This window comes from Crocodylus siamensis, chromosome 7 (assembly GCF_052110815.1).
Source record: "Crocodylus siamensis isolate JL-2025a chromosome 7, ASM5211081v1, whole genome shotgun sequence".
NCBI lineage: Eukaryota > Metazoa > Chordata > Crocodylia > Crocodylidae > Crocodylus > Crocodylus siamensis.
Genome location: NC_143401.1, coordinates 44,463,257 through 44,489,764, shown reverse-complemented (window position 1 = coordinate 44,489,764; position 26,508 = coordinate 44,463,257). Strand labels below are relative to the sequence as shown.

The window sequence follows — 26,508 nt, the reverse complement described above, 5'->3', positions numbered from 1 at the left end:
AAAAAAACAAACAAAGGCAAACCCAGTTGGATGTCCACATAAGGTTTATTAAGGTAAAAGAGCTTATTTGACTTTTTCAAATAAGTGCCTGTTGCAAATTCATGTACAAATGAATTATCAAAATAATTATGCTTTTCACATTTTCAGCGAGTGTTATAATAGGGCATAAAATCTTAGTTTTAATTTAATAAATTACCTCTATCTTTAATATTTGCTAATTACCATGATCATTCCATGCTTCAAGGCAGTTTTTTTCCTGTATAAACTGGCACAGGTCTTAATAATGAGCACCTGTGGAATCTTCCCTCAAATATGGCACTTTTCCCATTTTTTTCCATCAGAATTTTGCTAGCAATCTCATTGTTAAATTTTCAAAATTTGATTTTCACTCTTACCTATTGTATCATGATCACATCATAATTGTTGTTTTGGTTTTTTTCTGGTATATTTTAGTTTATACAATTCTTTCGTTTCAGAGTAAGGCCTCCCACACATTAGTGCAAGTATTTCTGCAGGAGGAACTTCAGAAATATTCTGAAGATCAGTATTTATTGCAAAAGGGACTCTGGCTAGGATGTATGGCTCCCTGTAGCTATAAAAGGCTCTGTATTTTAGAAACTAATCTCAAAACTCGATTCACACATGGACTCTTCTTACTGCATGGGATCCTTGTGAAGCTTATAGGGTTCAGCAACGTCAGAAAGATCCATATATATGATCCAATAGCATAGCTGCCACCTAAAATTTTGTGGAGACTAGGTCTGTTTTCTGTGATTTGTTGTTTTTTTTTAACTTGATAGATTCTTTGCATACCACTGTTAAGCGCAAACAATTTTCAGGGAGAAAGCATTGCTTTTTTATTTCAGAATGAAATATGAAACACTTTGAATTGATTATCACTACTTGTGATTTTAAATTATTCTGCTTTAATGTGTAAAGTATAGTACATTGTAGTGTGTAAGTCTGGGTGTTTCATCCTTAATCAGCAGATAACAACATTTTAATATGATTTCAGTTTTGTAAAGAATATGTTAATTTTTTAAATATGCTTTGAGAATGCATTGTTTGCTTGAACAGAACAATTAATTCACTAAAATTAGAAATGCTACTGAAAGGAGAAAATGTTAAGAAAATCCCTTTTTTTTTTTTTTTTCAATAATTGTCTACTATAAAATGCTTTGGCATGCACATGTGTCTTGTACACTTCATCTCCAAATCCAAGAGAAATTTCAAATTAACATTGTTTTCTATGTACTGCAAAATTATTCCTATATACTGGAAAATTATTATCCTTTATTATAGAAATAGAAAATCTGATTCCTTTCCATTTTCAGGTATTCAGTATGTACCTTCATGTTACGATTTTCAAAGAACACATTTAGTATTTTTGAGATGTATTTTACAAGACTGTGAAATACACTGAATAATTAACAAATTGCAATATGCTGCACAGAGAAAACATGTGAAAACTTCTAGTTCAGTCAAAACTTTTCTTTTCTCTAGATATATCTTCAGTTTGTGGAGCTCTCTCTCATTCCAGCATAGACAATGAGATGACAGCAAATCACACTGGTTTGGGAAGAATTCATTTAAATTGTAATGCATATTTTCATGCTGAGGCTTCATCAGCATCTGGTTTGAATATGCCCTGGGGAGATCTTAAATTGAGACTGTTGTGTACGTCTTAATAAAAACCTCAAATTGCCTTTTTTTATTACCTTATGTCAGACTGAAGATTTGCTCAATGAGATTAAGCAACTTAAAGATGAAGTGAAGAAACAAGATGAAACAATCAAGCGATTAGAGCGTCAACTTGTAAGTATAGCTCTACATTGAACCAATTAAAATAATTTAAGGAAAGACCACATATGTGTTTGTAACAGGGTGACCCCCTTCATCATGTCTTCACCAGCTGCCCTGCTCCTGGGGTAACCGCCTGGTTTGCTTGTCTGCCATGCCTTCATGGAAAAATAAGAGAGTTGTAACTAAGGTGGGAGGCTACCTATTACTCACCCTGCTTACAAGGGCCTAATACCCATTGCAGCCTCCCCTCAATGGGTCTTAGGCCTCACAGATGTTACAGCTCTCTTCTATAGCCCCAGAGGGCTGCTTGCACACTACCCCGTTCTCACTGGGATCCCACTGACTCCGCTGGCTCTCACCCAGCTTCTTTCATACTGCCCTCTCTCAGGGGCCACTCTCATGCCAGCTTTGGGCTTAGCTCTCCTCACCTTGGTCGGTCCTGGCACAGTCTGTTGGGTATCTCCTGCTACCCTCACCTGAGCATTGACTGAATGATTGTATGACTCTAGGCCTATTTTGCTCCTAGCCCCTTGCCGGGCCACTATTGCCCCACACTGGGCCTCCTCACTTGCCCACATTCATGGGGCCGCTCTATTCATCCCCCTCTTCCACAGTGTCTCTCTACTCATCACCCTTCTCACACAGACTCACACCCCCAGGCTTTCCTTTGCTGCTGGGGTGTGACCCCAGGTCCCTCCTCCAGCCTGAGCTCTGCCTCAGGCCCCCTTAACCAAGCTCTGGGCTCCCCCTGCCTGCTAGAACATCACCAGGGTTGTGGGGCTGGGGTGTTTAAGGTGCCGCAACCCGCCTTTCACCAGGGAGGTAACTGGTCTGGCATTTCCTGGGGGCTCCCATGCCAGTAGGAACCTCACCAGACCACCCTTCCCTGGCAGGGTTCAGTTTTATGTCTTACCCAGGACAAGGGGTCACCTCCTCCCCATAGCCCCTGCCCTTACCTTCTGACTGGCCAGAGCAGCATCTCAACCTGATGTCCCTTCCTTCCTGTAGCAAACTGTAGCCCAGATTATATCTTTGGACCAAAATGGCTGCCCTTATTAGGCACCTGGCTGCTGCCTGTTTGCTACTTTTAAAGTGGCAAGCACCAAAGGTGCCCTGCTACAGCGTATCAGCGTATCTATAAGGAGACTTTTAGCTACCATGTCTCCTTGAAAATGTTGGACTAAATTTTCTTTTTTGATTTTTACTTGTTTTATAATCCAGAAGGGACTATTGAGATCACCTACTTTGATTTTCTATAAAACATAGGCCCTAAAGTAATTCCCTAAATTAATTCCTGTTTTGAATTAGAGCATATCTTAGGGGGAAGAGGGGAGGAAATCCCTCCTTGATTTAAAAATGTATAGTGATGGAGAATTGACTACAACACTTGGCAAATTGCTCCAAAGATGAACTACCCTGACACATAAAATTGCACCTTCGTCTGACTTTTATGCTTCTTGGGGTTGCATAAGTGTAGTTTGTGGCTTCATTTTAGGCATATCTGGGCACTGGCCTATTGCAGGGTGGTCCAGTTTTACAAATTAAAATATATCTGGACTGTATTCGTTTCTCACTTCTAAAATCTTAATTTGTTTAGACTCAGGTGGTGTATATATAGCTTCTGTGTGGCACATGCAGGTCAGGGAGGGGACAGGCAGCACAGTGACAGATCAAGCAGGGAGCAAAAATTGGAGCAGCAAATCAAGCAGGGAGCAGAACCAAGCCAAATGACTGACAGAGTGCTTGATCTATTTTTTTTTAACCAATATTGGATTGAAATGCATCTCTTTCAAATTAACAAAAATGTCTTCTACATGCACAGTTGAGCTTTTAGAAACTGAGCATGGGTGTTGTTGACCATAAAAAGATGCTACTGTTGTAAAGCTTTTTATCTTTTTTGCATAGGTGTACTAAATGCGTCTTGAAGTTGAAAATGGTAATACAGATTTAAAAATTGCAGATGTACATATCAATATGTAAATTCACACATCCATACATATGTGTGTATGTATAAATAAAAATACATTTGCAGTATGAAATACAGTGTGGTGAGAATTATATTTGCTCATATAAGCAAATAATGGTAAAATATTGCCTAGTTTGTTTAATATTTCATAGCTGTATATTAAATGAATTAGGCTCTTAAAATTGTTTCAATTATCCACTGTCCTTCCAACCATAAAGCCATGCCTGTTGGTTACAATAAGTATAACATTTCAAACCACAGAGGAAAACAATAAATTTTAGAAACCCCAGAAATGCTTTTGAAACTTAAGTCAGTTCTTCACACTGCAGCTTCTTGATCCTTTATTAAGGTTTCAGATACGGTGTCATCACTTGCATAGGAGGAAACACTTTGTTTTCCAATGGGAGTCAAGCCAACATGTTGCCATGGAATTTTAGACTGAAGAGAATAGAGTGAGCTCACATAGAGCTCACATTTTTGGGACATTTTAAAGCTTTGGAGCCTTTATTTGGTGGTTTGATTCTCTGTTATATTCTGTAAGGGCAATAGCAGTTCAATGTCTTCCTATAGTTTTTACTTATTCAGAATAAATTGAACCTGGCTTTTTCCTGAAATTGAACCCTAAAATGTAAGACTGTTTTGTCAGAGCAGCATGGTAGTATAGAATTTCTGAATATAAAAATGTTGCTCTATTGAGGTTTAACAGGCTGGAGGTGTTTTCCTGTTGAAATAACAGGGTTCCCTGTGTTCACATTCCTGATTGTTAAGGGTTTCAAAATGCTTGTCATTCGTCTTATCACAGTCGGCATTTGTACATGTGCTGTGAGGGGAGTGGAGGAGGGTGCTTTAATTAGAGCAGCTCCAAGAGCTGTTCTTATTAAAACGCTTGGAGCTTCACGTGTATCAGCACCCCTGCACTGAAAAATGGTGGTGAGGGCGCCTTAACTAACTAGTTAAAGCAACCCTGCTGCCATTTTTTAGCACAGGGATGCTGATATATGTGAGACTGGAGTCTGCCAGAGCATGGTAATTACCTCAGTCCAGCTGACTGGATTAATCAAGTCTGCTCTGCCATGTTGGAATTGCAGCATATCAGAGCAGCCTCAGTGTAAGTGTATAGGTGCCCAATGCTTGTCTTCAAGGCTCAGTGGACATCCTGGCTAGGTCTAGATGAGCACTCGCATGCCTGTTGCGCTGTGTCAGAGCAGTTTGAGAAGCCACAAAAGGCACACTGGGAACAAAAAAATGTTAGGCAGTGCAGACTCTAAATTTGATACCAGGAAATCCTGATATAAAAAAAAAAAAAAAAACCCGCTGCAAAAAAGCAGCATGGGGCATGCTCAAGCATGGGTCCTCCAAAGAGATGGAGGCTGGGTCCTCCAAAGAGATGCTCTAGCACCCAGCCAGCACATCTCTATGCCTGCCCCTTTCCCCTGCTGCCTCAGCATGCTCTCTGTGTGCTGGGGTAAATGGGAGCAAGGCAAGGCTGCAGTAGTGACCCAAAACCGGGCACCATCCCCAGTAAGTAGGAACAATGGTGTGGGGGGGACTGCTCAGAAGGGATGGGTCCCTGGCCCGTTCCCTGCATGGAGCACAGCCTTTCCCTGCTCCCCCCTCCCCGCAGCAGTAGCAACAACAGCCGTTGGGTTCTCAGGGCCCACTGCTGACAGACACCCCCCATAGTGTGGTGCAACCCAGCACTGCCTGTGCTACATAGCATGGGCCCAGCCCAGGGACGTATGCCTTTGAGTAAAACCAGGCTGCTCTTGCTGTTACCTGGGATGCTCTCACCACACACAGCACCCTCTACCCACTGCAGCAGTCTGGCAGTGGGGGCTGCTGCCTGGCTATGACCCGCTAACACCTGCAACAGCATGTGGCCCCATGGCTACGTGCCTGCCAGACCCAGATGGGGACCACACGGCCACCTGGACTGTGGTATGGGAATTGCAAGAAAGCCTCCTGCACTTCTGGGCCAGCTGCCAGTTGGTCATGTCTGCACAGCTGGCCTTTGTACAGTGCAGGGGCTCTAGGTTTCCAGATACCATCTGGCTGGGCCTCAGAAGCTCCTGTCTATTTGTAACTTCCATATTAAAGTGGGCCTTAAGGCCCACCTGTCTAACAGTCCCTTTGTGGGGCCAAACAGTGAAAGATGCAACTAATTTCTTGGGACAACAAAAACAAAAACAGGGCAGGAGTGGCTTTGGTGTCAAAGGGTCAAAATGTGAAAAGAAGTTGTCCGTCGGGGGACACCGAACAGAGACACCCAGGACGTACCCACCTGTCATCAAAGGTATCCAAAGATCCAGTGGGCACCACTCACTGGTGTTGTGCCCAGAAACGTGCATGGACAAGTGAGAGGAAAGCGGCTGTACAGTTTCCAGGCACCTTCCTGGCCAGAGCCTCCTTCCTGGTCAAGTACAGGGCCTACTTGGCCAGGGCCTGGAGGAGGTGGACAAGGACATCCTGGGACTTGGTGGGGCTGCGGCTGGAGTGACCAAAAACAAAAAGGTGGTGGGTGAAATTCAACCAGAACCTCAAGAGGAGGTTCTGGAGGTGGAAGCGGAGGGCCTGCAGCCTGGTGCACTCGAGGGTCATGTGCACCAGGGTCTCCCTCTGCCTCCAGAATGGTCAGGAGACCAAGGTGTCCATGAAGCTTGCCACATACATGCCTGTGGTGACAGCTCCATGGCGAAGCTGCCAGCTGAGGCCCCCAGTGGCTCGTGGGATGAGGGTGGAGTACAGACTGGGGTGCCCCAGCCATGCCCTCACCAAGCAAGTTCCGCCATTTGGTGTCTGGGCAGAACGCAAGGGCAGCATGATGGACAGTGCAGAGCATGAGCATGTAGAGGTAGTAGTGATGCATAGTAGAAAAGTGGACCAGTCTGGTGTCCTCTAGCCAGCTCAGGAGGTGAAGTGGGGAGTGCCTTGGGGCCGGGTGAGGCGCTGGCCACACAACAAACTCCTGTGGACTGGAGGACACGGGGTGGGGGAAGAAGGCCAGGATGCGAACTGCCACTGTGTAGGACCTGGTCAAGAAAGGCAAGGGCATCGGGAGTTAAGCCAGATTTCACCTGGACCAGACAGCAGTTTGTACGTGCTGTGGGTAGACCCATGTGCCGTGCCAGTGCAGCAGGTTCCACCCACTCCCACCTATTGTAGTCCAGGAGGTCTCCAATATGGGTGACACCAGCCAGGATCAGCCTCTTTTCCAACTGGGGCACCTCTGCCTTTGACATCTCCAGCTGGGGGCTCCAGAGGAGGGGCTCATCAAGCAGGTCGGCACCGAGTGACTGTTGCAGAGGACCTGGAGGCAGAGACCAGACTCCAGGCCCAGAGGAGGTCCTGGTAGAAATTTGGCAGCCCTTGCAGGTTCTACAGGGAGAAGCCCTGCAAGCTGAAGAGCTGCCAGTTGGAGCCCCCGCAAGTGGTGGAGGAAAGCATGTCCCAGGTGGCCCCGTGCCGTGTGGCTACCGACACTGTATAGCAGTCACTGCAGGGCCTGAAGGCAGAATACCAAGACCTGGTTGTGCAGGCAAACCAGGCCCTGGCTGCCCTCCTGCAAGGGGAGGCTCAGGAACTCTGCAGTGACCCAGTGCCATCCCTGGCAGAAAAACTCCAGTGCCTGTCTCTGGAGTCCTGCCAAGACCTCAGGGGGCAAAGGCAGGGTGTATAAGCAGTGCCAGAGCATGGACAGAACCAGCTGGTTCAGCACCAGCACTTTCCAATACAGGGAAAGACATCTCAGGTGCCCTGTCCGAGCCTGGAGCCCTGTCCGTGCCTGGAGCTGCTCCACCACCCTTGCCTCCAGCTGGTGCCAGTTCTCCAGCAGGGAGGGGTCTGTGGGGGACAGGTAGAGCAGTGAGCCCTCACTCCAGCATGTCCCGCAGAGCATAGGTGGGAGTGAGTCACCCACTGTCAGACCAAAGCTCTTGACCAAGTAGCCCCGAGCAGAGGAGGTTGCCAAGTACAATGCCTGGCAGGCCTCCACCTGTGCAGGTCACCTGAGTCCTGGACCACAAGGAGTACATTGGCGGCGTATGCTGACAGGACCAGCCACACCGCCAGCTCCCAGAGCATCAACCCTACTACCTGCCTCTGCAGGAGGACGAGGAAGGACTCCAGAGCCAAGGCTGGCTGACATTGGGCACCCTTGACACACCCCTTTCCTGAACAGGATGGGCTCAGTCAAGGTACAGTTGAACTTAACCAAACACTGCACGGGCATACAGCACCTGGAAAGTCGCATGAAGTGGGGACCAAAGCCAAAGGCCCTCAGCTTGTCTGTGAGGTACCTCAAATGCCTTCTTCTGGTCCAGGGATAGGAGGGCGAAAGACAGGCCGTCCCGGCACGCTAGCTCCAGGAGGTCCTGAACCAGGTACAGATTGTCAAAAATGGAACATCTGAACACCATGTATGTCTGGTTAGAATGGATCACGTCTGTCAGCACGGACCGCAGGTGCAGTGAGATGGCCTTCGCTACCTCCTTCTAGTCTGTGCAGAGGAGGGACACAGGATGCCAATTTCTTAGGTCATGGGGTTCTCCCTTCTTTGGCAGGAGGGTCAGCATGACCCTCCAGCATGAGAAGAGGAGCTCCCCACCAGAAGGCAGGTGATGTACTTCTTGGCCACCTGCCTCCTCTTCAGGGCATAGAAGAAGCGGGAGCCACAGTCCATCTTCTGAAGGAGCTAGATGCATGAGCAGACAAATGCACCACAGGTGCAGTGATCATCCAGAGCACGAAGCTCTTCACACCTCTCTTGGCACTCTCTGCAGAGAGAGTTGGTTGGGTTGGTGGCCAGGCGCCTCTCTGGCTCCCACACTTTCCGCTGAACCTGGTCCCAGACCGCCTCCCTCTGCTGGGTGTGCCCCAGAGTCGCTGCGGCAAAAAAGCCGGATGTGCACCTTCCCCACATCCTACCATCTCTGAACCGATGGGAAAGCTGCCCGTTGCTCCCACCAGGCCTGCCAGAAGTCCCAGATGGCTTCCCTGAAGCCCACATCCTCCAGCAGACTGGCATTGAAATGCCCATAGGCCAACCCTGCATGCCCAGGCCCTAGCATGGCCAGGGCCCAAACAAGGTGGTGATTGCTGAAAGAGGTCAACCAGATGCCAGAGGAGTGGACTTGGGCAAAGTGAGGCAAAGAGATATAAAATCGTCCAAATAGGAGTGCCGTGCCTGCTTCTCCCCCACCCACATATAGATGAAGGCAAGGGGGCCGGTATAATAACTAGGGAGTAGTCCTTGAGGAGATCCTGACAGGCGCCCAAGGAGGTCTGGTTCTGCTCCCTGCCCGAATGGTCTTGCACGTCTAGGATGATGTTAAAGTCCCTGCCAATGACCAGGTACTCACGAGGGTTGAGGTTGCCGATGTAAGGGGCCACCTGGTGGGGGAAAAAAACTCCAACTCTTGGGTCATTCAGAAGGTTTAGGACCAGCCCCTGCACTTGGATCTGGAGGTGCAGCAGGTGGACTGACACCACCTCAGCGTCCTGGAGAACCTCTGGTTGCAGGCCTGGAGAGAACAGGGTAGCCACCCTGCAAAAGGTGTTTGAAAGATGAATAAAAAAGACCCTGCCTCCCCACTTCAGCCACTAATTAGGCTTGTTGGCCAGAGTCATCAGGGTCTTTTGCAAGAATACCACAGGGTCTCGCTCGTTCTGAAGGAAGGAGTGCACCCGGCATCTCCAGAGACCCTTCCTGCAGCCGTGGATGTTGAGGGTCACAATCTTAAATGACCTCGTGGCTGGGGGCGGGGGCAGTAGACAGTTCAGCAGCGGCCTTGCATATCTCAACACTGGGTGTGGGGTACAACTCACACAGCACCTCCCATAAATATAGAGGGCGTCTATGAAACTGTGGGCCTACCTATAGATCTAGGTGTTGCAGCTTTTGGGCCCTTTGCCTTCCCCCATGACTGCCCTCGCAGTGGCAAGGACACTGTCAAAATCTTTCCAGCGGTCCAAGGTGAGCTGTACCTTGCTGTCAGACTGGCGGTTGTAGTCATGATCAAGAAATGCAATTAGCTCACCCCTGGAGATGGAGAGGTCTGCCGGTTCTTGGGCATTCTCCTCCTGTTCCTGGGGCTCAGTGGACTCCTCTGATACCGTCTGAACTCCCCGGTCTCCTAAGACCATGGACTCTGGTTCAGATTGGGAGAGCTCTGCATCCCCTTGGGACAGGGGTGGGGGTAAGGATGAGGGTGGGACTCCTTTACAATATGGTGGGGTAGGTCTGAAGCCCCAGGGGGGGTCTATGCAGGGTACCCAATAAAATCAGCCTGTTGATTAGGGGACCCCACCCTGACCCCCTCTGGTCAAGAGACCATGGCACAACCTGGAAGTGAGGGAGGGGGAGGGAAGATGGCTGATTTGGAGTCCTGGGAAAGGGGACCTCCTTCCCCTGGACTCACCAAACTGAGCCCCAGGTCCCCTATCTCCTCCAGATCATCGGGGGCAGGGTTCTCTACCAGACCTTCCTTTGGGTCGGCCTCAGCACCTATGGTCTCAGCGGGTAGGCTCTAGCCAGCGGAGTGAGGGGCTTCCTCCATGGGCTCCTGCTTAGGACTGTCCAGTAGCCCCAAAGCCTCTTCCACTGAGAACCTGCTTAATTTTTCCTGGGGGTAGGGTGGCAGGCACAGCTGGGGAGGCCTGCAGAAGCTGGGCTGCTCCTTCCGCCCATGTGAAGTTTTTGGGAGGCTGTGGGGGGTCCTCCACCTTAGAGGGCTCCACCTATGCCCAGGCCTTCCTCTTGGCTTTGTGCCTGGAGAGGACCTGCACCCACTTAGCCATGGGATGGTCCTCAGGTGGACAGGCTCCAGTAGAAGAAGGTGAGGCTTGTGGGGGTGGGGCAGTTACAGAGGGGACATGGCTGGGGCAGGGGAGGCCCACTCCCTCTCCTCCCTTGGCTGCTGCCCCCCCACCTGGGACTCCACCAAACTTGGTTGGGGGGCACGGACCCTTGAGCTCACAGGGGAACTGGGAGTTGCGCCTGGAGTGCCAAGGGTGCCTGAGTGGGGAGGGGTGCTGGTGGTAGGGGCACCCCTCTCAACAGTGGTACCCATAGATGCCTTTCCCACCTGGCCCATGGGGCACTTATGATGCATGTGCCCCAGGGCATGGCACCGGAAGCATCGCAGGTCCCCTGGCATATAGAAAATCCTCATTAGGGCCCCCTGAAAAAGAATTATGAGACAAACTTTGGCCTCCAGCCGCGTTCCCACCGTCAGCTGGATCATGACCTAACAATGGCATGTGCTCATGTGGCAGAGGCCGGGACCTTGGCACCCCAGCCAGATAATTCCCCTCAGCATTTGGAGATGGGGGAGTAGGGCACAATTGGAGATGTAAGGTGGGACAGAGCTGAGAACCGTTCTGGTCCCCATCTCTCCTAGAGACTTGAGAGAGACATACTCTCCCTGCACCACAAACCCCCTCTCCACCACCTGTTGTGTGGCGGCCTCTGAGGCAAGGAAAAAGACCCCTTTACCAGAAAAGCGGGAGGCCACCACAATCTTGGGAGCCCCCCACTACTTGAGCCACGGCGTGCACCCAAGTCTCAAAATGCAGGTTCTCCTGCTTGGGTAGTTGGCACTTCACCCCATGCCTGCAGGTGAATGCTAAAAAGGGGGCCTTGCTGCCTGAGCTGGGAGGGCTGGCGGTGGAGGGTCCAGGACCTACGGCTGTGGGTCATCCCATAGCCACTTGTCCATATCTGCAGCTCCTCCACTGAGGGGCTGTATTGGTGGGGCCGGAGCCAGGGACAGGGACAGGCTGAGTGGGTATTCTGGTTGGTGTGGTGCAACTGATCCCTTCAGGCACCGGTGGTCTAGGCTTTGGGGCGGCGCCTTTAGCCTTCCCACCCCCCACTGTGGAGGAGCCTGAAAAAGAGCCCTTTGCATTGCCCTTGCCCTTGATCCCCAATGTTGGGGAAGAAGGCTTGGGAACCCCTCTGGAAGCGGCCTGGCTTGGGGAGATCCCCTGGCCCTGTTGGCTCCCTGCTGGAGTCTCGCCTGCCCCTGCAGCAGAGGTCTCAGGCTTCTCTGCCCCTGGAGGATATAGTTTGGACTCTGCCTCTGGGGTGGGGATGCAGAGACATGGATCCCTTGGGGGCTTGGCTGGGATCTGCCCCCATAGTGTGAGCTGCAGGAAGTTCTGTGAGGGCATCTGCCCCCTAGAAGATTCCTGTTCTGCCATTTCTTCACACGGAGGAAAAGGAAATCAATAAAGAAAAGCAAAATATGTGGTGGGGCTGATGAATCCAGAAAGGGTGGGCTGAGGCTTTGGGAAGGTGGAGGAGGGAGAGAACACACACATGCACGCATGCTATGTAGACTCAAGCTGGCTTACTCAGCTACACAAACACCAGGGCACGGGGAGTGGAGCACAGGACTTACCACACAGGGGAACTGCTGAGGTAGATGTAAAAGACGGCTAGAGTGGTAGAGGGGCCTTTTTTTGTGGAAGCTTAATCCAGAAGCCCCTCAGGCCTCCAGTGAGGCACTCGGCAGCAGGCAGGAACGCAAGCACAAGAGTAGATACAATGAGGCAGCCCCAAAAGCTCTGAGAACAAGCCAGCAGCTAGCAGTAGCCAGAGGCAGGAAGGGGTCTGGCCATCTTCTCCCAGAAGCTCTTATCTATTTGTAACACTCATACTGCGGGCCCTAAGGCCCTCCCAGAAGCTCCTGAGGGCAAGTAGCCCTGACCTGCTTTCTAGGGCAGCTTTTTAACAGCTGGAGCCAGCCTTCAGCTCCCCCGGCTCCAGATCTGGGAGGAGCTGGGTAGGGTCAGATTGTCCCAAGTGGCACAATTTGCCCCACACCAAAGTGCATGTTCAGGCACGTGTGCCTGTGCACAAATCTCCAGCACACATTTGTGCAGCTGCTATATGAGCTGCTGCAAAGGCACATGCCTGCATGTGGGGACGTACCCCCTGAGTGCATTTAATTTTGGAGGATTTTCTCTTTGAAGGGAAAGAAGAAACAATTGAAAAGCAAGTGGTTTGAGGACTGAGATTGTAAGATATGTATGATAGATGAGTTATATCATTTGGTTTGGCTGTCTAGCATTTAAAGATAAACATTTTCTGCATAAATGTTTACCTACAAATACTGAAACCGGGCTGGCCACGTATGTAGCAAATAAGCAAACTAAGTGGTAGGATTCTTCATCCTTGCCATTCTAAAATCATAGAATGCCAGATAATGGTGTACCAGAATAAATTCTATCTTGCTTTTTAGTATTTTGCTGTAATCATTGGTCGTTTTATTTTTGGTTTTGTTTTGTTTTGTTTAAGTATACTCCATAGACTTTCAAAGAAATTATATTTGCTTGCTGGGTTGCTGGGTTGTTTATCTACTTGTTATACCAGCTGACTCATCCTTGGTGTGTAGAACCAAACTGGATTTAAGGAGATGCTGTTATGTTCTTGATTTTTTTTCCTTCAAATATAAATTGAAGATGATTGTTTCCTAGAAAATTAAGTGATTAAAAAAATGGAACATCTTTTATTTATAAGGCTACTTTTGCAAAAAGAATTGGTCACAGTGCAGGGCTTAAGCAGCACTGCCAAAGTATTGAACAGCTTTTAAATTTGCTGTGTAACAGCTGAATGTTGGCTGTGGCTTTACTTACTGAAATGCAGTAAAAAATTGTTATATTAATTACATATTTTTAAAGTCTTCTCTCCCCCCTTCTCTTCTTCCTTCTCCCCCTTCTCTCCCCCCTCTCCTCCCTGTCTTCTGGTGGGCTTAAGACTACTAGATGCAACTGCCACGAAGATGGCCAAAAACCTAAAGCGGCAACATGCACATTGGCTGACAAATTCACACAAACTTCCTGGAGAAAAAGTTCTGTGAGTAAAACTTACCATTTTTTGTAAGTAAGATTTTTTTTCAATGTTTCATTCTTTGATTCCATCCTTCTTCCTTTCACTCCTCCTCCTCCCCTTTTTAACACTTGTGGGGTTTTTTGTAGATATTTTTTTAAGATTTTCATCCTGTCCAAAACTTTTTTGCCTTTCTATATCATTGTAATTCTGCAGCATATGCATGGTAGCCTTCTACAGGTTTGTTCTCTTTATTTGAACCTTATTTTGGAGCACATGTTTACTAATAAATAACGAAGCAGAGGCAAATCATTTTGGGAGGGAAAAATCAGTCTTCTAATTTTAATCAGAGTTCAAATTACATCATGCTCAAACTGTCTCTCTTATCACTCATTAAAACATTTTGTTTCAATGGGACACTATAAACCTAAATTTTTGTTTGTTTTGGTACAGTTTCGCTGTAGGAATTTTCATTGTGTCTGTTTTCTTATGAAAAGAGGTAATGTAGTATAAAACTACTAATCCAGTAAAAAAATAAACTGGCCCTGTCTTCACTTGTTTCCTTGGACATTGTAGCACTAGTCTCTTTGAAACACTTATGGGATAGAATTTAATTCATCTGAGAGAGCATCTTTTCCATTTGATATTATGGGGTACCTGGGTGGGGAGGCGGGGACTGGGACTTGGGAGCTACTCTAAAAAGCTGCAACATCGTGTGTATTCAGTGCCCCACATTTCAAAATGGCTGTGGGGGCGCTTTAACTGAAGCTCACTCAATGAGCTTTAGTTTAAAGCACCTTTGCAGCCATTTTAAATCGCAGGATGTTGAATACATGAGACGGTGCAGCATGCTGGAGCGTTCTAATTGGAACACTCATTCAGACTTGATTAATTGAGTCTGTTCTGACGCATTCTAATCGGAATGCGCTAGAGCATGTGCATAGGCACCCATATTGATCACCGCCTTTCCCAGTTGTATTACATTTTTGCAGCATCTATAGCAAAGACCTTGAATACTTGTTTTTCCTACCATCATAAATGCAATAGCAGCTGTGTTGCAGTGCACTCAGGTGCCCTGTGCCTGAGAGCGGAGACTGCTCTGGGGAGACCCCTAGTGGCAGAAAGGGGGAGGCTCAGCTGCCAGTCACCAGGGCTGCACAGGTGCTGGTTGCTGGGGCAACTGGTAAAACCAGCTGACAGGAAGGGGCAGGGCTTATCCCTTCTTAAGCCCAGGTAGGAGGCCAGGAGGGCAGTCCCTCTCCAGCAGCCGTGGGAGTAGGGACTCAGCTCGGACAGACAGAGGGGAGGACTCTGGCAGCGAGAGCATTCCCCGGTCGCTGCTGGGGTTGGGGAATCCTCCTTCCCGGTCCCTCACTCTCTAGTAGGGAGTAGATTTTGTTTGACCGAGCGGTCTAGTTTTTATGTTGTAGCCCAGGCGCTTCATGTTTTATGTTTACTGTTTTGACTGGAGGACCGGGTGAGGCTGTTAGGGGTTGGAGGAGGCCTCATAGGGATTCCCCAGTAGCTTGGGGGTTCCTGGCACCTGAGAGGGCACAGCATTTGCGGGGGTGCAGTGGCCCTAACCCCAGAGTGAGGGGGGGCAGCGAGGAGCCCCAGGAGTAAAGAGGAGGGCCAAAACACAACAGGGCCCAGGTAACCACGTCAACTCCATCTGCGAGGCTTGGGCTGCGGTGTAGGGGAGGAAAAGGAGCCGCAGGTAGCGGTCCCTGTCACCAGGGCACAGGAAATGGGTAGCCTCCTGCTGTTTACGACCATCTTCTAATCAAGTAAGATCAAGGCGTGGCAGGAGAGTAGGCAAGCAGTTGGGCCATTACAGGAGGGCGGAGCCACCCCGAAAAGGCTCCGATATTGATATTCCTGTCACAATGGTGCATTGGCCGGGAAATTTTTACACGGCAGTATGCACCATAAGGCATTGGTTTACCTGAGTAAAGAAGAGAGCCCTTGGGCCCATACAGAAAAAGGAACAACCTGTGGACCAGTTACATCGAAAGATGCAAGGGCTGCTGGACCAAGCTGTGCAACAACAGACCCAGTTGGCCGCTGTGATCAAGAACACCCAGCTCTGACCGACGGGGCAGGTAGGACTGTGCGGCTACAGAGCCCGAATCGACCGCGGGGCGAGAAAGGTGTCACCCCCATTGCTGACAGAAGTAATAATAGAGGGGAAAACGTAGCGGCGATGCTGGACTCGGGCTCAATGCAGACCGTGGTGTGGAGTGATGTGCTACTAGCATGGGAGAAGGGAAGAGCGGATCGTACGAGGGTGCAGTGTTGGTGCGGGGACCCCCTCGACTTTGACAGAGTGAGGGTCGACATACAGGTAGGCAACAAGACCCGCTGGATGTTAGTGGGGGTCGCAGAACACCTACCCTACCCAGTAGTATTGGGCGGTGACTGGCCTGAGCTGCTGGAAGAGATAGCTGGTGTGAGGGGTGCAGAGACCGCGGAGGGTTTTGTGGGGGAAACCAAACAGCCCCCCTCTGAAGAGGAAGCGGAACAAAGGATCAATGTCGCCCGTTTGGGGGAAGATGAACACTTTCAGCTTGAGCAAAGCCAAGAGACCGACTTTCGGGGCCCTGCAGGAACACCTAGCCCGAAGAGACAACGAAGTGCTGAGGCCAGAACTGATGAGGACTACTCCGAGTTTCAAAGTAAGAAACGGCCTCCCCTACCGGATTGAGCAAAAGAAGTCAGAAGGAGGGGAGGTCGCACAGCTGCTGGTCCTGTGGCGGTATCGACGGGCCTTATTGAAGGTGGCTCGTGAGCGGGTGGGCACCTGGGCCGGGACAAATCAGAAGCACGCATTCAGGCAGGGTTCTGTTAGCCAGGTCTAGTGAGGGAAGTCGCAATTTACTGCGCTTCATGTCCCATATGCCAAAAGGTCAACCCAAGACTGCCCCCAAAGGCCCTTTTAATCCCAATGCCGCTGGTAGAGGTTCCTTTTGAGAGGGTGGCAGTGGACATCGTCGGGCCACTGCCCCAGAGCAGCATTGGAAATCAGTACATCTTAGTTCTGCTGGAATATGCAACACGTTACCCAGAAGCTGTGCCAATGCAAAGAGTATCTGCCCCAAAGGTGGCAAATGAACTTCTGAAGATATTTTCCCGTGTAGGACTCCCTGGAGAATTACTGACTGACCAGGGAACAAACTTTACATCGCGTGTATTCAAGGAAGTCAGTAAAGCACTGGGGATTAAACACCTGAAGACAGCAGTGTATCATCCCCAAACAGATGGGCTGGTGGAACGTTTTAACCAGACATTGAAGCAGATGCTAAAAAAGTTTTTAGTGGAGAGCCCTCAAAATTGGGACAAAATGATATCCCCATTGTTGTTTGCAGTAAGGGAAGCACCCTGGGCATCCACTGGGTTTTCACCCTTCAAATTATTGTACGGTCGGCAACCCTGGGGGATCTTGGACCTTATTAAAGAAGATTGGGAGGAACAGCGAAGTAAAGACCAGAACGTCGTCCAATATGTAATCCAACTATGAGAACGCCTTGAAACAGCTCGGAGCGTGGTTTTAGGGAATCTCAGAGAAGCCCAGCGACGACAAGTAAGACACTACAACCAAGGCGCATGGGAAAGGAAGTTTGATGTGGGGGACTGGGTGTTGGTTCTATTGCCTGACAGTGAAAACAAGTTACTTGCTCAGTGGCAGGGACCCTATGAAATCACACGCCGAGTGGGACCGGTGGACTATGACGTATACCAGCCAGACAAGAAAAAAAAGAAACAGGTACACCACGTAAATATGTTAAAAAAAAAATGGGAAGACCGGGAGTGTATGTACTTAGCTCCTCACCCTGAGGAATTGGAGTTAGGACCCACATTGACTGAGGAAAGCGGACCAGGTGACGTAGAACTGGCCCCACGGTTGTCAGAAAAACAGAGGAGGCAGGCAGCTGAGCTGGTCAAAGACTTCGGAGATGTGTTCTGGGGAACCCTGGGGAAGCCCGGGGTGTGGTGCACTGTCTAAAAACTCCCCCAGGCCAGGTGATACAGGAGAATTGGAGGCGGATTCCCCAGCGGCTCCAAGGCCAGATAAAAGCAGAGATTGCAATGATGTTAGAGAATGGCGTCATATGCGAATCGCACGGTGACTGGTGGAGCCCCATCTTGGCAATGCTGAAGCCTGATGGGAAAATCCGCCTCTGCATCGATTATCGAAAAGTAAATGCCGTAGCCAAGTTTGATGCCTATCTGATGCGCAGGGTGGATGAATTAGTAGAAAACATCAGGCAAGCTCATTACATTTCAACCTTAGACCTGACAAAGTGGTACTGGCAGGTCCCCGTGATATCTGAAGACCAGGAAAAGATGGCTTTTGCCACCCTGTGGGGGGTCTTTCAATTCCGACGCATGCCGTTTGGGCTGCTTGGAGCTGCAGCTACATTTCAACGATTAATGGATAAGGTACTAGCTCCCCACGGGGATTACACCACGGCATACATTGATGATATTATTATATATACAGAAAGCTGGGATGAACACCTCGCCACGTTGAGAGCAGTGGTGCAAGATCTGAGGGCTGGGCTGACAGCAAACCCAAAGAAGTGTACAATAGGAAAAGAGGAAACACAATACCTAAGGTTCCTAATAGGGAGTGGGAAGGTGAAACTGCTGTTGAGCAAAGTGGAGGCATTGCGGAGGTCTCAGGCCCCCCGTACTAAAAGGCAAGTAAGAGCTTTCCTGGGATTAGCCGGTTACTATAGGCTGTTTGTACGTTGCTTCGCGGATCTGGTTGTACCATTGACAGAGATGATAAAAGCAGGGGCTCCAACCAAAGTAAAATGGACGCCAGAGGCAGGAAAGGCCTTTCAAGCAGTAAAGGATGCGCTGTGCCTACAACTACTTTTATACACACCAGACTTTGCAAAGCCTTTCTTGGTGCAGACTGATGCATCGAACATGGCCATCGGTGCAGTGTTGGTTCAGAGAGGAGGAGAGGACGAGCACCCCATAGCCTATATAAGTAGGAAGTTACACCTGCCAGAACGGAGTTATGCCACAGTAGAGAAAGAATGTCTGGCAATTATAAATGGGCTATTGAAACACTTTGATATTATTAGTTAGGACGGAGATTCATGTTGATAACCGATCATGTGCCCCTGCGCTGGTTGCAGAGTATGAAGACAGACAATGCAAGGCTCATGAGATGGGCCCCTAGTCTTCGGCCATACTGTTTTAAGGTGGAACACCGCCCTGGAACCTAAAATGTAAACGCTGATTTTCTATTGATACAGTATGAAGAGAGGGAGGGGTCAGGAGAAATGGAAGGATCCTCAACCAGAGAGAGAAGAAGAAGGCATATAGTTGGAGGCCCTAACTGCCCTGCTAAGAGGCAGGGTGAACCCCATATGGAGATCTGCCAAGTGGGGCCAACCGATTGGGCGATGGCGAAGGATAGCGAGGCGGCAGGGAGACAAACCCCAGGACCATCCTACAACCGAAAAAGGCACCCTACCAAGGTTGGCTAGTGTGGGGGGACTACCTGTGGTGGGTAACTCCCGACAAATCCCACATGGTGCCCCTTGGGTAAAAGGCGAGTAGGAGGAGCCTAAAAACCTCTGCCCTCTTGTACCTAGATGCTCAGGTGCCAGAGGAGATGGCTGGGGAAGGACAGAGCACCCACTGAAAGGGAAGACTCGGCTCAGTGGGTCAGGAGCAAAAAGCGGGGGAGGTGTGTCGCAGTGCACTCAGGTGCCATGCACCTGAGAGCAGAGACTGCTCTGGGGAGACCCCTAGTGGCAGAAAGGGGGAAGCTCAGCTGCCAGTCACCAGAGCTGCACAGGTGCTGGTTGCCGGGGCAACTGGTAAAACCAGCTGACAGGAAGGGGCAGGGCTTATCCCTTCTTAAGCCCAGGTAGGAGGCCAGGAGGGCAGTCCCTCTCCAGCAGCCGTGGGAGTAGGGACTCAGCTCGGACAGACAGAGGGGAGGACTCTGGCAGTGAGAGCATCCCCAGGTCGCTGCTGGGGTTGGGGAGCCCTCCTTCCCCCACCCCCCTGCTCCCTCACTCTCTAGTAGGGAGTAGATTTTGTTTTACTGGGCGATCTAGTTTTTATGTTGTAGCCCAGGGGCTTATGTTTTATGTTTACTGTTTTGACCAGAGGACCGAGTGAGGCTGTTAGGGGTTGGAGGAGGCCTCATAGGGACTCCCCAGTAGCGTGGGGGTTCCTGGCGCCTGAGAGGGCACAGCATTTGCGGGGTGCAGTGGCCCTAACCCCAGAGTGAGGGGGGGGAACGAGGAGCCCTGGGAGTAAAGAGGAGGGCCAGAACATAACAGGGCCCAGGTCAAACCACGTCAACTCCATCTGCAAGGCTTGGGCTGCCGTGTAGGAGAAGAAAAGGAGCCACAGGTAGCGCCCCCTGTCACCAGGGCGTGGTGGTCAAATGGGCAGCCTCCTGCTGATTACAACCATCTTCTAATCAAGTAAGATCAAGGCGTGGCAGGCAAGTAGGCAGACGGTTGGCCCATTACAGGAGGGCAGAGCCACCCCAGAAAGGCTCCGATATTGATACTCCTGTCACTAGCTGCCAAAGTGAAAGTTTTAATTGGTGCCTAGAATTATAGTATCTGTAGATTTATTTAAAGCCATGTCCTTTGGGCTCCTGATTCTATGGCAGCAAGCCTGGAAACCTTAGCATGACTACCTGCTCTGGAGTCAAGGATCCTGGAAATACAGCATCTCCAGCCCTGAGGCAGTACACCACACATCCAGGCAGGTTTCTTTGTACCTCCTGCCTTGTACTTGGTGAAAGGTTCATTGAACTCTAGATATTTCAAATATGATCTTTTAGTCTCAGTGATGCAGCATTCTCTGGTGAAACTTTTTTTTTATGATCAGCTCTAGATACCACTCCAAAATTAGGGTTTTTTTAATGCCCTAAACTGATGACCTAACTATTACATTCTCCTTTGCTGATATTTTTGAAATTTGCTTGACTTAAGCACATTGGAATGTCTGAAGAGTTATGAAAGTTGGCCTATGTTCTGTATACATCATTTATATGCATCATCCCCTACAACTACACTTAGTCAAATACAGTGTCTGAGTTAAACAAGATAAAGGATGTAACTGTGGCTGCTTAAAATGTTGTAACTTTTTTTTAGGTAGTGGAATTGTATGACCTAAGACCACAGTGCAAATCACATTTTTTCCACCTTAAAAGTATTCAAGTACTTTGCTATAGTTGCTCCAAGAATATAATGCAGCTGGGCAAGGTAGTGATCAATATGGGTGCCTATATAAGTGCTCTAGCGCATTCCTATTAGAATGCGTCAGAACAGACTTGATTAATTGAATCTGATGGAGTGTTCCGATTAGAACGCTTTTGTTTTATGACTCAAAATTCAAGTCCCCAATGATGTTGCGGTTTGGGAGATTTCAGTAGACCTAGCAAGCTCAGGAGTAAAACATAGTTTGCTTTTTCTTCATGTTTCTCCTTGAACAAGTGGAATACAGATAAATGAATACAAAAAATATGCTATGTTAATCACTTTTGCACTATTTTTTCCCAATTTCATATTGTTTTATTGACCCCTCATTAGGTAGCTCAGCTCAAGATAACTGTTCTCAGTCTATTTCCTTCTATCCTCATATTGTTACTCAAGATGTAAGTGACTGGATAACAGCAGTTCTGATGTTTAATTTTATTGCATCGTAATAGTTAGCTTTAAAAGCTAAACTGTCACTGTAGTAACTTATATTCAAAGATATATATGCCAAACTTTTCTAATTTTAGTAAAAGCAATTTTATAGTTTTTCTGTTGCATGATTATACTCTTTTATGGCTTAGTAGAAATAAATTATAGAAAAAGTGTTGGCATAAAATAATTTCTAGTTTGGAATCAAATGACAAAATCAAGTACAGTAGGAAGGCAAAGGTCATATCTTCATGGGACAGGAATACATAAAGAAATAGCATGAGAGGTCCAAATACAATATCCGTTTGCCTGAAAGCAAGATAGTATTTTTAAACACTTGTTTTATTAATTTTAAGAATCCTAAATGCATGATGTTTTTGTAAGGAATCAAATTCAATATTGCTATAAATTGTGAGGTAATGTATTTAATATTTAGTTTGTTTGAAAGAGGTTTTAACAATGCTTTGTAAACCAAAGAAGTCATTTTCTTTAATATCAAATATTTAAATCGCCATTTAAAAAGTATTAAGCCAGTTTTTTCTGATTAAAAGGGAAAGTTGTTTAAGTTCAGATTTCCTTCATTCAGACTATGTTGATTTTCAGATTTACAATATCAATTTAAATCTTCTTTCAAAATTGATACTCATCTCTTTACAGTGGCTTTATTGAATAATTATCCTTTTGGGATCATAAGCTTAGTCTTTAAGAAACAGAACTTGCATAACAAACACACAGTTCCTCTAGACTGGAGTATCAAACTGGTGTTGCTCCTCACAGGGCAGATCCAGATAATAGGGTGAGTGGCATCAGGGAACTGTGGGAGTTAACGCAGCTATAGGTTGTCCTCTGCCATTGACAGGTCCCCAACAGTATACAGTACCCTGGATTTCAGCAGTGGGCCCATGTAAAGTCCATAGATTGTAAGGCTGGAAGGGACCTCGGAAGATCATCAGGTCCAGCCCCCTGCACGAAGCAGGAAAGATAACTGGGGGTTCGGTGATCCCAGCCACATGACCATCTAGTCTCGTCTTGAAGATTTCCAGGGTAGGCGAATACACCACCTCTGGAGGGAGCTTATTCCACAGTCTGGACACCCTGACTGTGAAGACATTTTTCCTAATGTTGAGCCTGAATCTATCATCCAGGAGTTTGTGGCCATTACTCCTGCTTTTCTCCGTGGGTGCCCTGGTGAACTGTTGCTCACCAAGCCCTTGATGTACTCCCCTAGTGTAGCAGTAAGCTGCTACCAGGTCCCCTTTCAGCTTTCTTTTCCTCAGGTTGCAGTCCCAAATCCCTCAACCTTTCCTCATATGGCTTGCCTTTTAAGACTCTGATCATACAGATGGCTTTTCTTCGGACTCTCTCAAGCTTGTCCATATGCTTGTTAAAGTGTGGTGCCCAGAACTGGAGGCAGTACTCCAGCTGCTCTCTCACCAGTGCTGAGTACAGTGGAAGAATCACCTCCCTGGCTTTGCTGGAGATGCATCAATTGATGCATGTCAGAGTATTATTTGCCCTACTGGCTACAGCATTGCACTGCCGGCTCATATTCATACTGTGGTCTGTTGTTATCCCCAGGTCCTTTCATTAGTCAGTTTGGTGCCGCCAAGCCTTTAAGTGTGTTGGGGGTTGTTCATTCCAGTGTGGAGCACTTGACATTTCTCACTGTTGAATTTCATCAGGTTCTGATCCGTCGAACTTGCCAGCCTGTCTACATCTGTCTGTAACTGCACCCTATCTTCAAGGGTGACCACGTTTCCCCATAACTTGGTGTCATCCACGAACTTGGCCAGTGAGCCCCCACATGCAAATAGTTAATAAAGATGTTGAAACGTACTGGATGAATCACTGACCCCTGCGGGACACCGCTGCTCACTTCTTGCCAGGATGACACAGACCCATTCACTGCAACTCTCTGGGTCCTATCCTTCAGCAAGTTTCTCCCCCACCTGACTGTCTAGGAGTTAAGCTCACACTCCTCCAGTTTTCTCATGAAAACATCATGGGATACTAGATCAAAGGCCTTTTGGAAATCTAGGTATACAGTGTCAACCTGCTCTCTCATGTCCAGGTCGTGTTACCTGGTTATAGAAGGAGATGAGGTTGGTAAGGCAAGACCTGCCTATGACGAAGCCAGGCTGGCTGTCATTCAGAATCTTACCTTCTGCAGGCTTATTACAGATAGACTCCTTGATGAACTTTTCTAGGATTTTCCCTAAGATGGAAGTTAGGCTGATTGGCTTACAGTTACCTGGGTCCTTCCTCCTGCCTTTCTTGTGGATGTGCACACCATTGGCCCTCTTCCGGTCCTCAGGGACTTCTGCAGAGCACTACGAGTTGTGGAAGACTTTTGCCGGGGTCTCGCAATGACTTTGACCCATTCCTTCAGCACTTTCAGATGAAGAACATCTTGTCCTGCTGACTTGTATACATCTAATTTTATTAACTGGTCATACACCCATTGTACAGCAGTAGTAGGAAGGCAGTTGTTCCTACCATGCTCATGCTCTACTCTACCTGGTGTGGTTTTCCCCTTTGGTCTGGTGAAATACTGAGGCGAAGCAGTAATTCAGGAGTTCAGCTTTCTCCTGGGTTCTGGTAACCAGCTCTTCTGAATTGTTGACCAATGGCCCTAAACTCCCCTTTGTTTTCCTCATGTTTCCTATGTACCTAAAGAAGGACTTTTTGTTGTCCTTGATTTCCGTTGCTAATTTAAGTTTGGTTGCCACTTTAGCCTTTCTTATGTGTTCCCTGCAAATGTGGGCCGTCATGGAATAGTCCTCCTTGGGGCCCGCCCCGAGCTTCCATTGTTTATAAACCTCTTTCTTCTTTAAGAGGACCATGATGTCCCTGTTTAGCCAAGAGGGCTTCCCAGCCCTTCTGTTACTTTTTCTTCACATGGAAATGGATTTCCTTTGTGCTTCAAAAATCATGTCCTTAAGAAACAACCACTCTTAGTGCACACCTTTCGTCTTTGGTCCTGCAGCACTTGCCCTACTGGTGACCTTGGGCAAGTGAGTCGTGGGTGTACCAACCATAAAATAATTCTAACATTACTATAGCCATTATACTATATTATATTTGTTTCCATTAGAAACCCTATATTTTTAGGGATTTTAAATATTTGTGCAAGTGTGTTCGTATTCAGGACCAAAACTCAAACAGATTTAGATTCCATGTTTTTAAAGCCAGATTCCTAAGGTTCTTATTTTTTGTACCTGTACCTTTTATAAATGTGGCTTGTTAAATGGAAATATTGTTTCTTATAGAATAAGGCTTTAAAAAGTAGGTAGTATGCCTAGCCACTTTCATAATTATTCCACCTAATTTTCATAAATGGTGCACTATGCTACTTGTATACTATTACACATTATGTAATCATCCATTATATAATTCTGACAAAGATTGTCTTGCATTCAAAAGTCTAAGTCTATCCCAGCTACACAGTTTATCCAATAAAAGATATCACCCAAAGAAATTCTTTCCTCTTACATATTATACTATCATGACTATAATATTGGTGTTACACTACCATCATCTTCCCTGGCATCATGGACCATAGCTGGTTAGAAGGAACCAATGCAATCTGTACAATATCACCAATACATACAGTAACTCCATCTTCAGTGACTATTGACATAGAAGGCTATGACAACTCCATAGAGGGTCATTTTGAAAGTGTCCTTATGAATAATATACTGTATCTTAGCCATATCCATTGAGTTCAAGATTTTTCTTTAAGCTACTATTAAAAGCAAGTGAAATTCTAAAGGAAATGAATGAAGGTGACCATACTTGTTTAATCATTTAACATAAATATACAAAGTTAAAAAATAAAGATATTGAAAGCCAAGCTTTGATTTGTTGCCACAGACCTAAGTTTGACAGAAAATGTGACCTATAACATCAGATATTTTTCTTGTTATGAAATTCTTGGCATCTTATCACAAGATTGTGAAGTTACAGTGTGTAGTGTCTTGTATGTTTAGTTGAATTTTGTAACTGATGTCACAGTCCAGCTGCCAGAACTAAAACCAGAAATGCTGGCAGACTTCCAAATTTCAGTCTTCAGTATCTGGGTTGTTCCTTAATTAACTGCTTTGACCTATGAAAGTAGTTAACTCTAGAAGTACTTAACATTAGAATACTCTAGAATGTGTGCATCTCTGGCATAACTGAAGGTAGAAATAATTTAGATGTTATTTTTTGTCACTTGAGGGGGACTTGGTTCTGTGTGTTTCAGGAATTCCTGTGCAGAATTGGATCCTTCAAACCTTGGGAGTACCTGCCTGGCTTGACCCTGCATCCAGAGATTTGCCCCTGACAATCTCCAGGGTGTGTCTCTGGGGCTAGGGGTAGAAGTTACACATAAAACAGTTTAAATGGTCAGAAACTAATTTAAATCTGTAACAGAACAGAAGCTTGGTGCACAAAAACCAGTTTAAAAATGGCTGAAACTGGTTTAAGATAAACCTGGTTGAATGTAGTATCGGACTTAACTGATTTGAGTCAAAACAATTTATGGAACTTCTGTCCCCGACCCCTTCCTGGTTCAAGTTAAAGCACAGTCCACCAGCATCCCAGCATGCTTTCCAGGCCTGGGCTTGGCTGGGCTGGGCTGTCTGCTCCAGAGAGGAGGGCTGGTCCTGCCCCTCTGCTCCTTTAGCTGGAGCAGTGAGGGCTGGCTGACAAGAGGGCTGGTGGAGGGTGGGGGCAAGCCTGGCTGGAGATGTAGCCCAGTCTGTGGGGGAGGGGGGCTTCCCTGCCCCCCAGGCAAACCCCAGCTGGGGTCTGAGTGTGGGGGTGTTAAACAACCCTTCCCCTATCCAAACTTACTGCTGTCTCAACTGCGGACTATAAATCCCAGAGGCACCTGGAAGCAGGAAGAAGTAGTGATGAGCAACCCTATAAAGTCCTGCTGCGGTAATTGTGGACTGCAAATCCCAGAGACCTCAAGAACAACAGGAAGAAGTAGTGAACACACAACCAGAGAGGCATGCTCTAGCACCCCTTAGCTGCTGGCTTGAGTCACTGGAGGCATGTGGCTGCATTTCCTGAATCAAGGGTAAACATGTATTCATTTCTGTTTCAGTTTAATCTGTGCAGTTTAGACTAACCTCCAAAGACTGAATCAGCCTCAAGCTTTTTGACCATCTGTACCTAGCCTGAGAGTGAGGAAAGTCTGCATTCCCTGCTTCCAGAGATGGAGCCCCAGCAGTCTTCAGGAAAGAAAGCCA

At 47.6% G+C, this 26,508-nt stretch overlaps 1 protein-coding gene across 3 annotated transcripts in view; it reads left to right on the top strand.

Annotated features, from left to right (window-relative positions):
* CCSER2 (coiled-coil serine rich protein 2) overlaps positions 1–26,508 on the top strand; it is a 148,049-nt gene that overhangs the window by 96,791 nt on the left and 24,750 nt on the right. For 2 of the 3 annotated variants that reach the window (XM_090057381.1, XM_090057380.1), the window contains exons 9-10: positions 1,729–1,815; positions 13,527–13,625. In XM_090057381.1, the coding sequence (XP_089913507.1) occupies positions 1,729–1,815; positions 13,527–13,625 (186 nt within the window). Of the gene's footprint in view, positions 1–1,728; positions 1,816–13,526; positions 13,649–26,508 lie in introns of all 3 variants that reach the window. The other variant, XM_090057382.1, reaches the window with a different exon arrangement.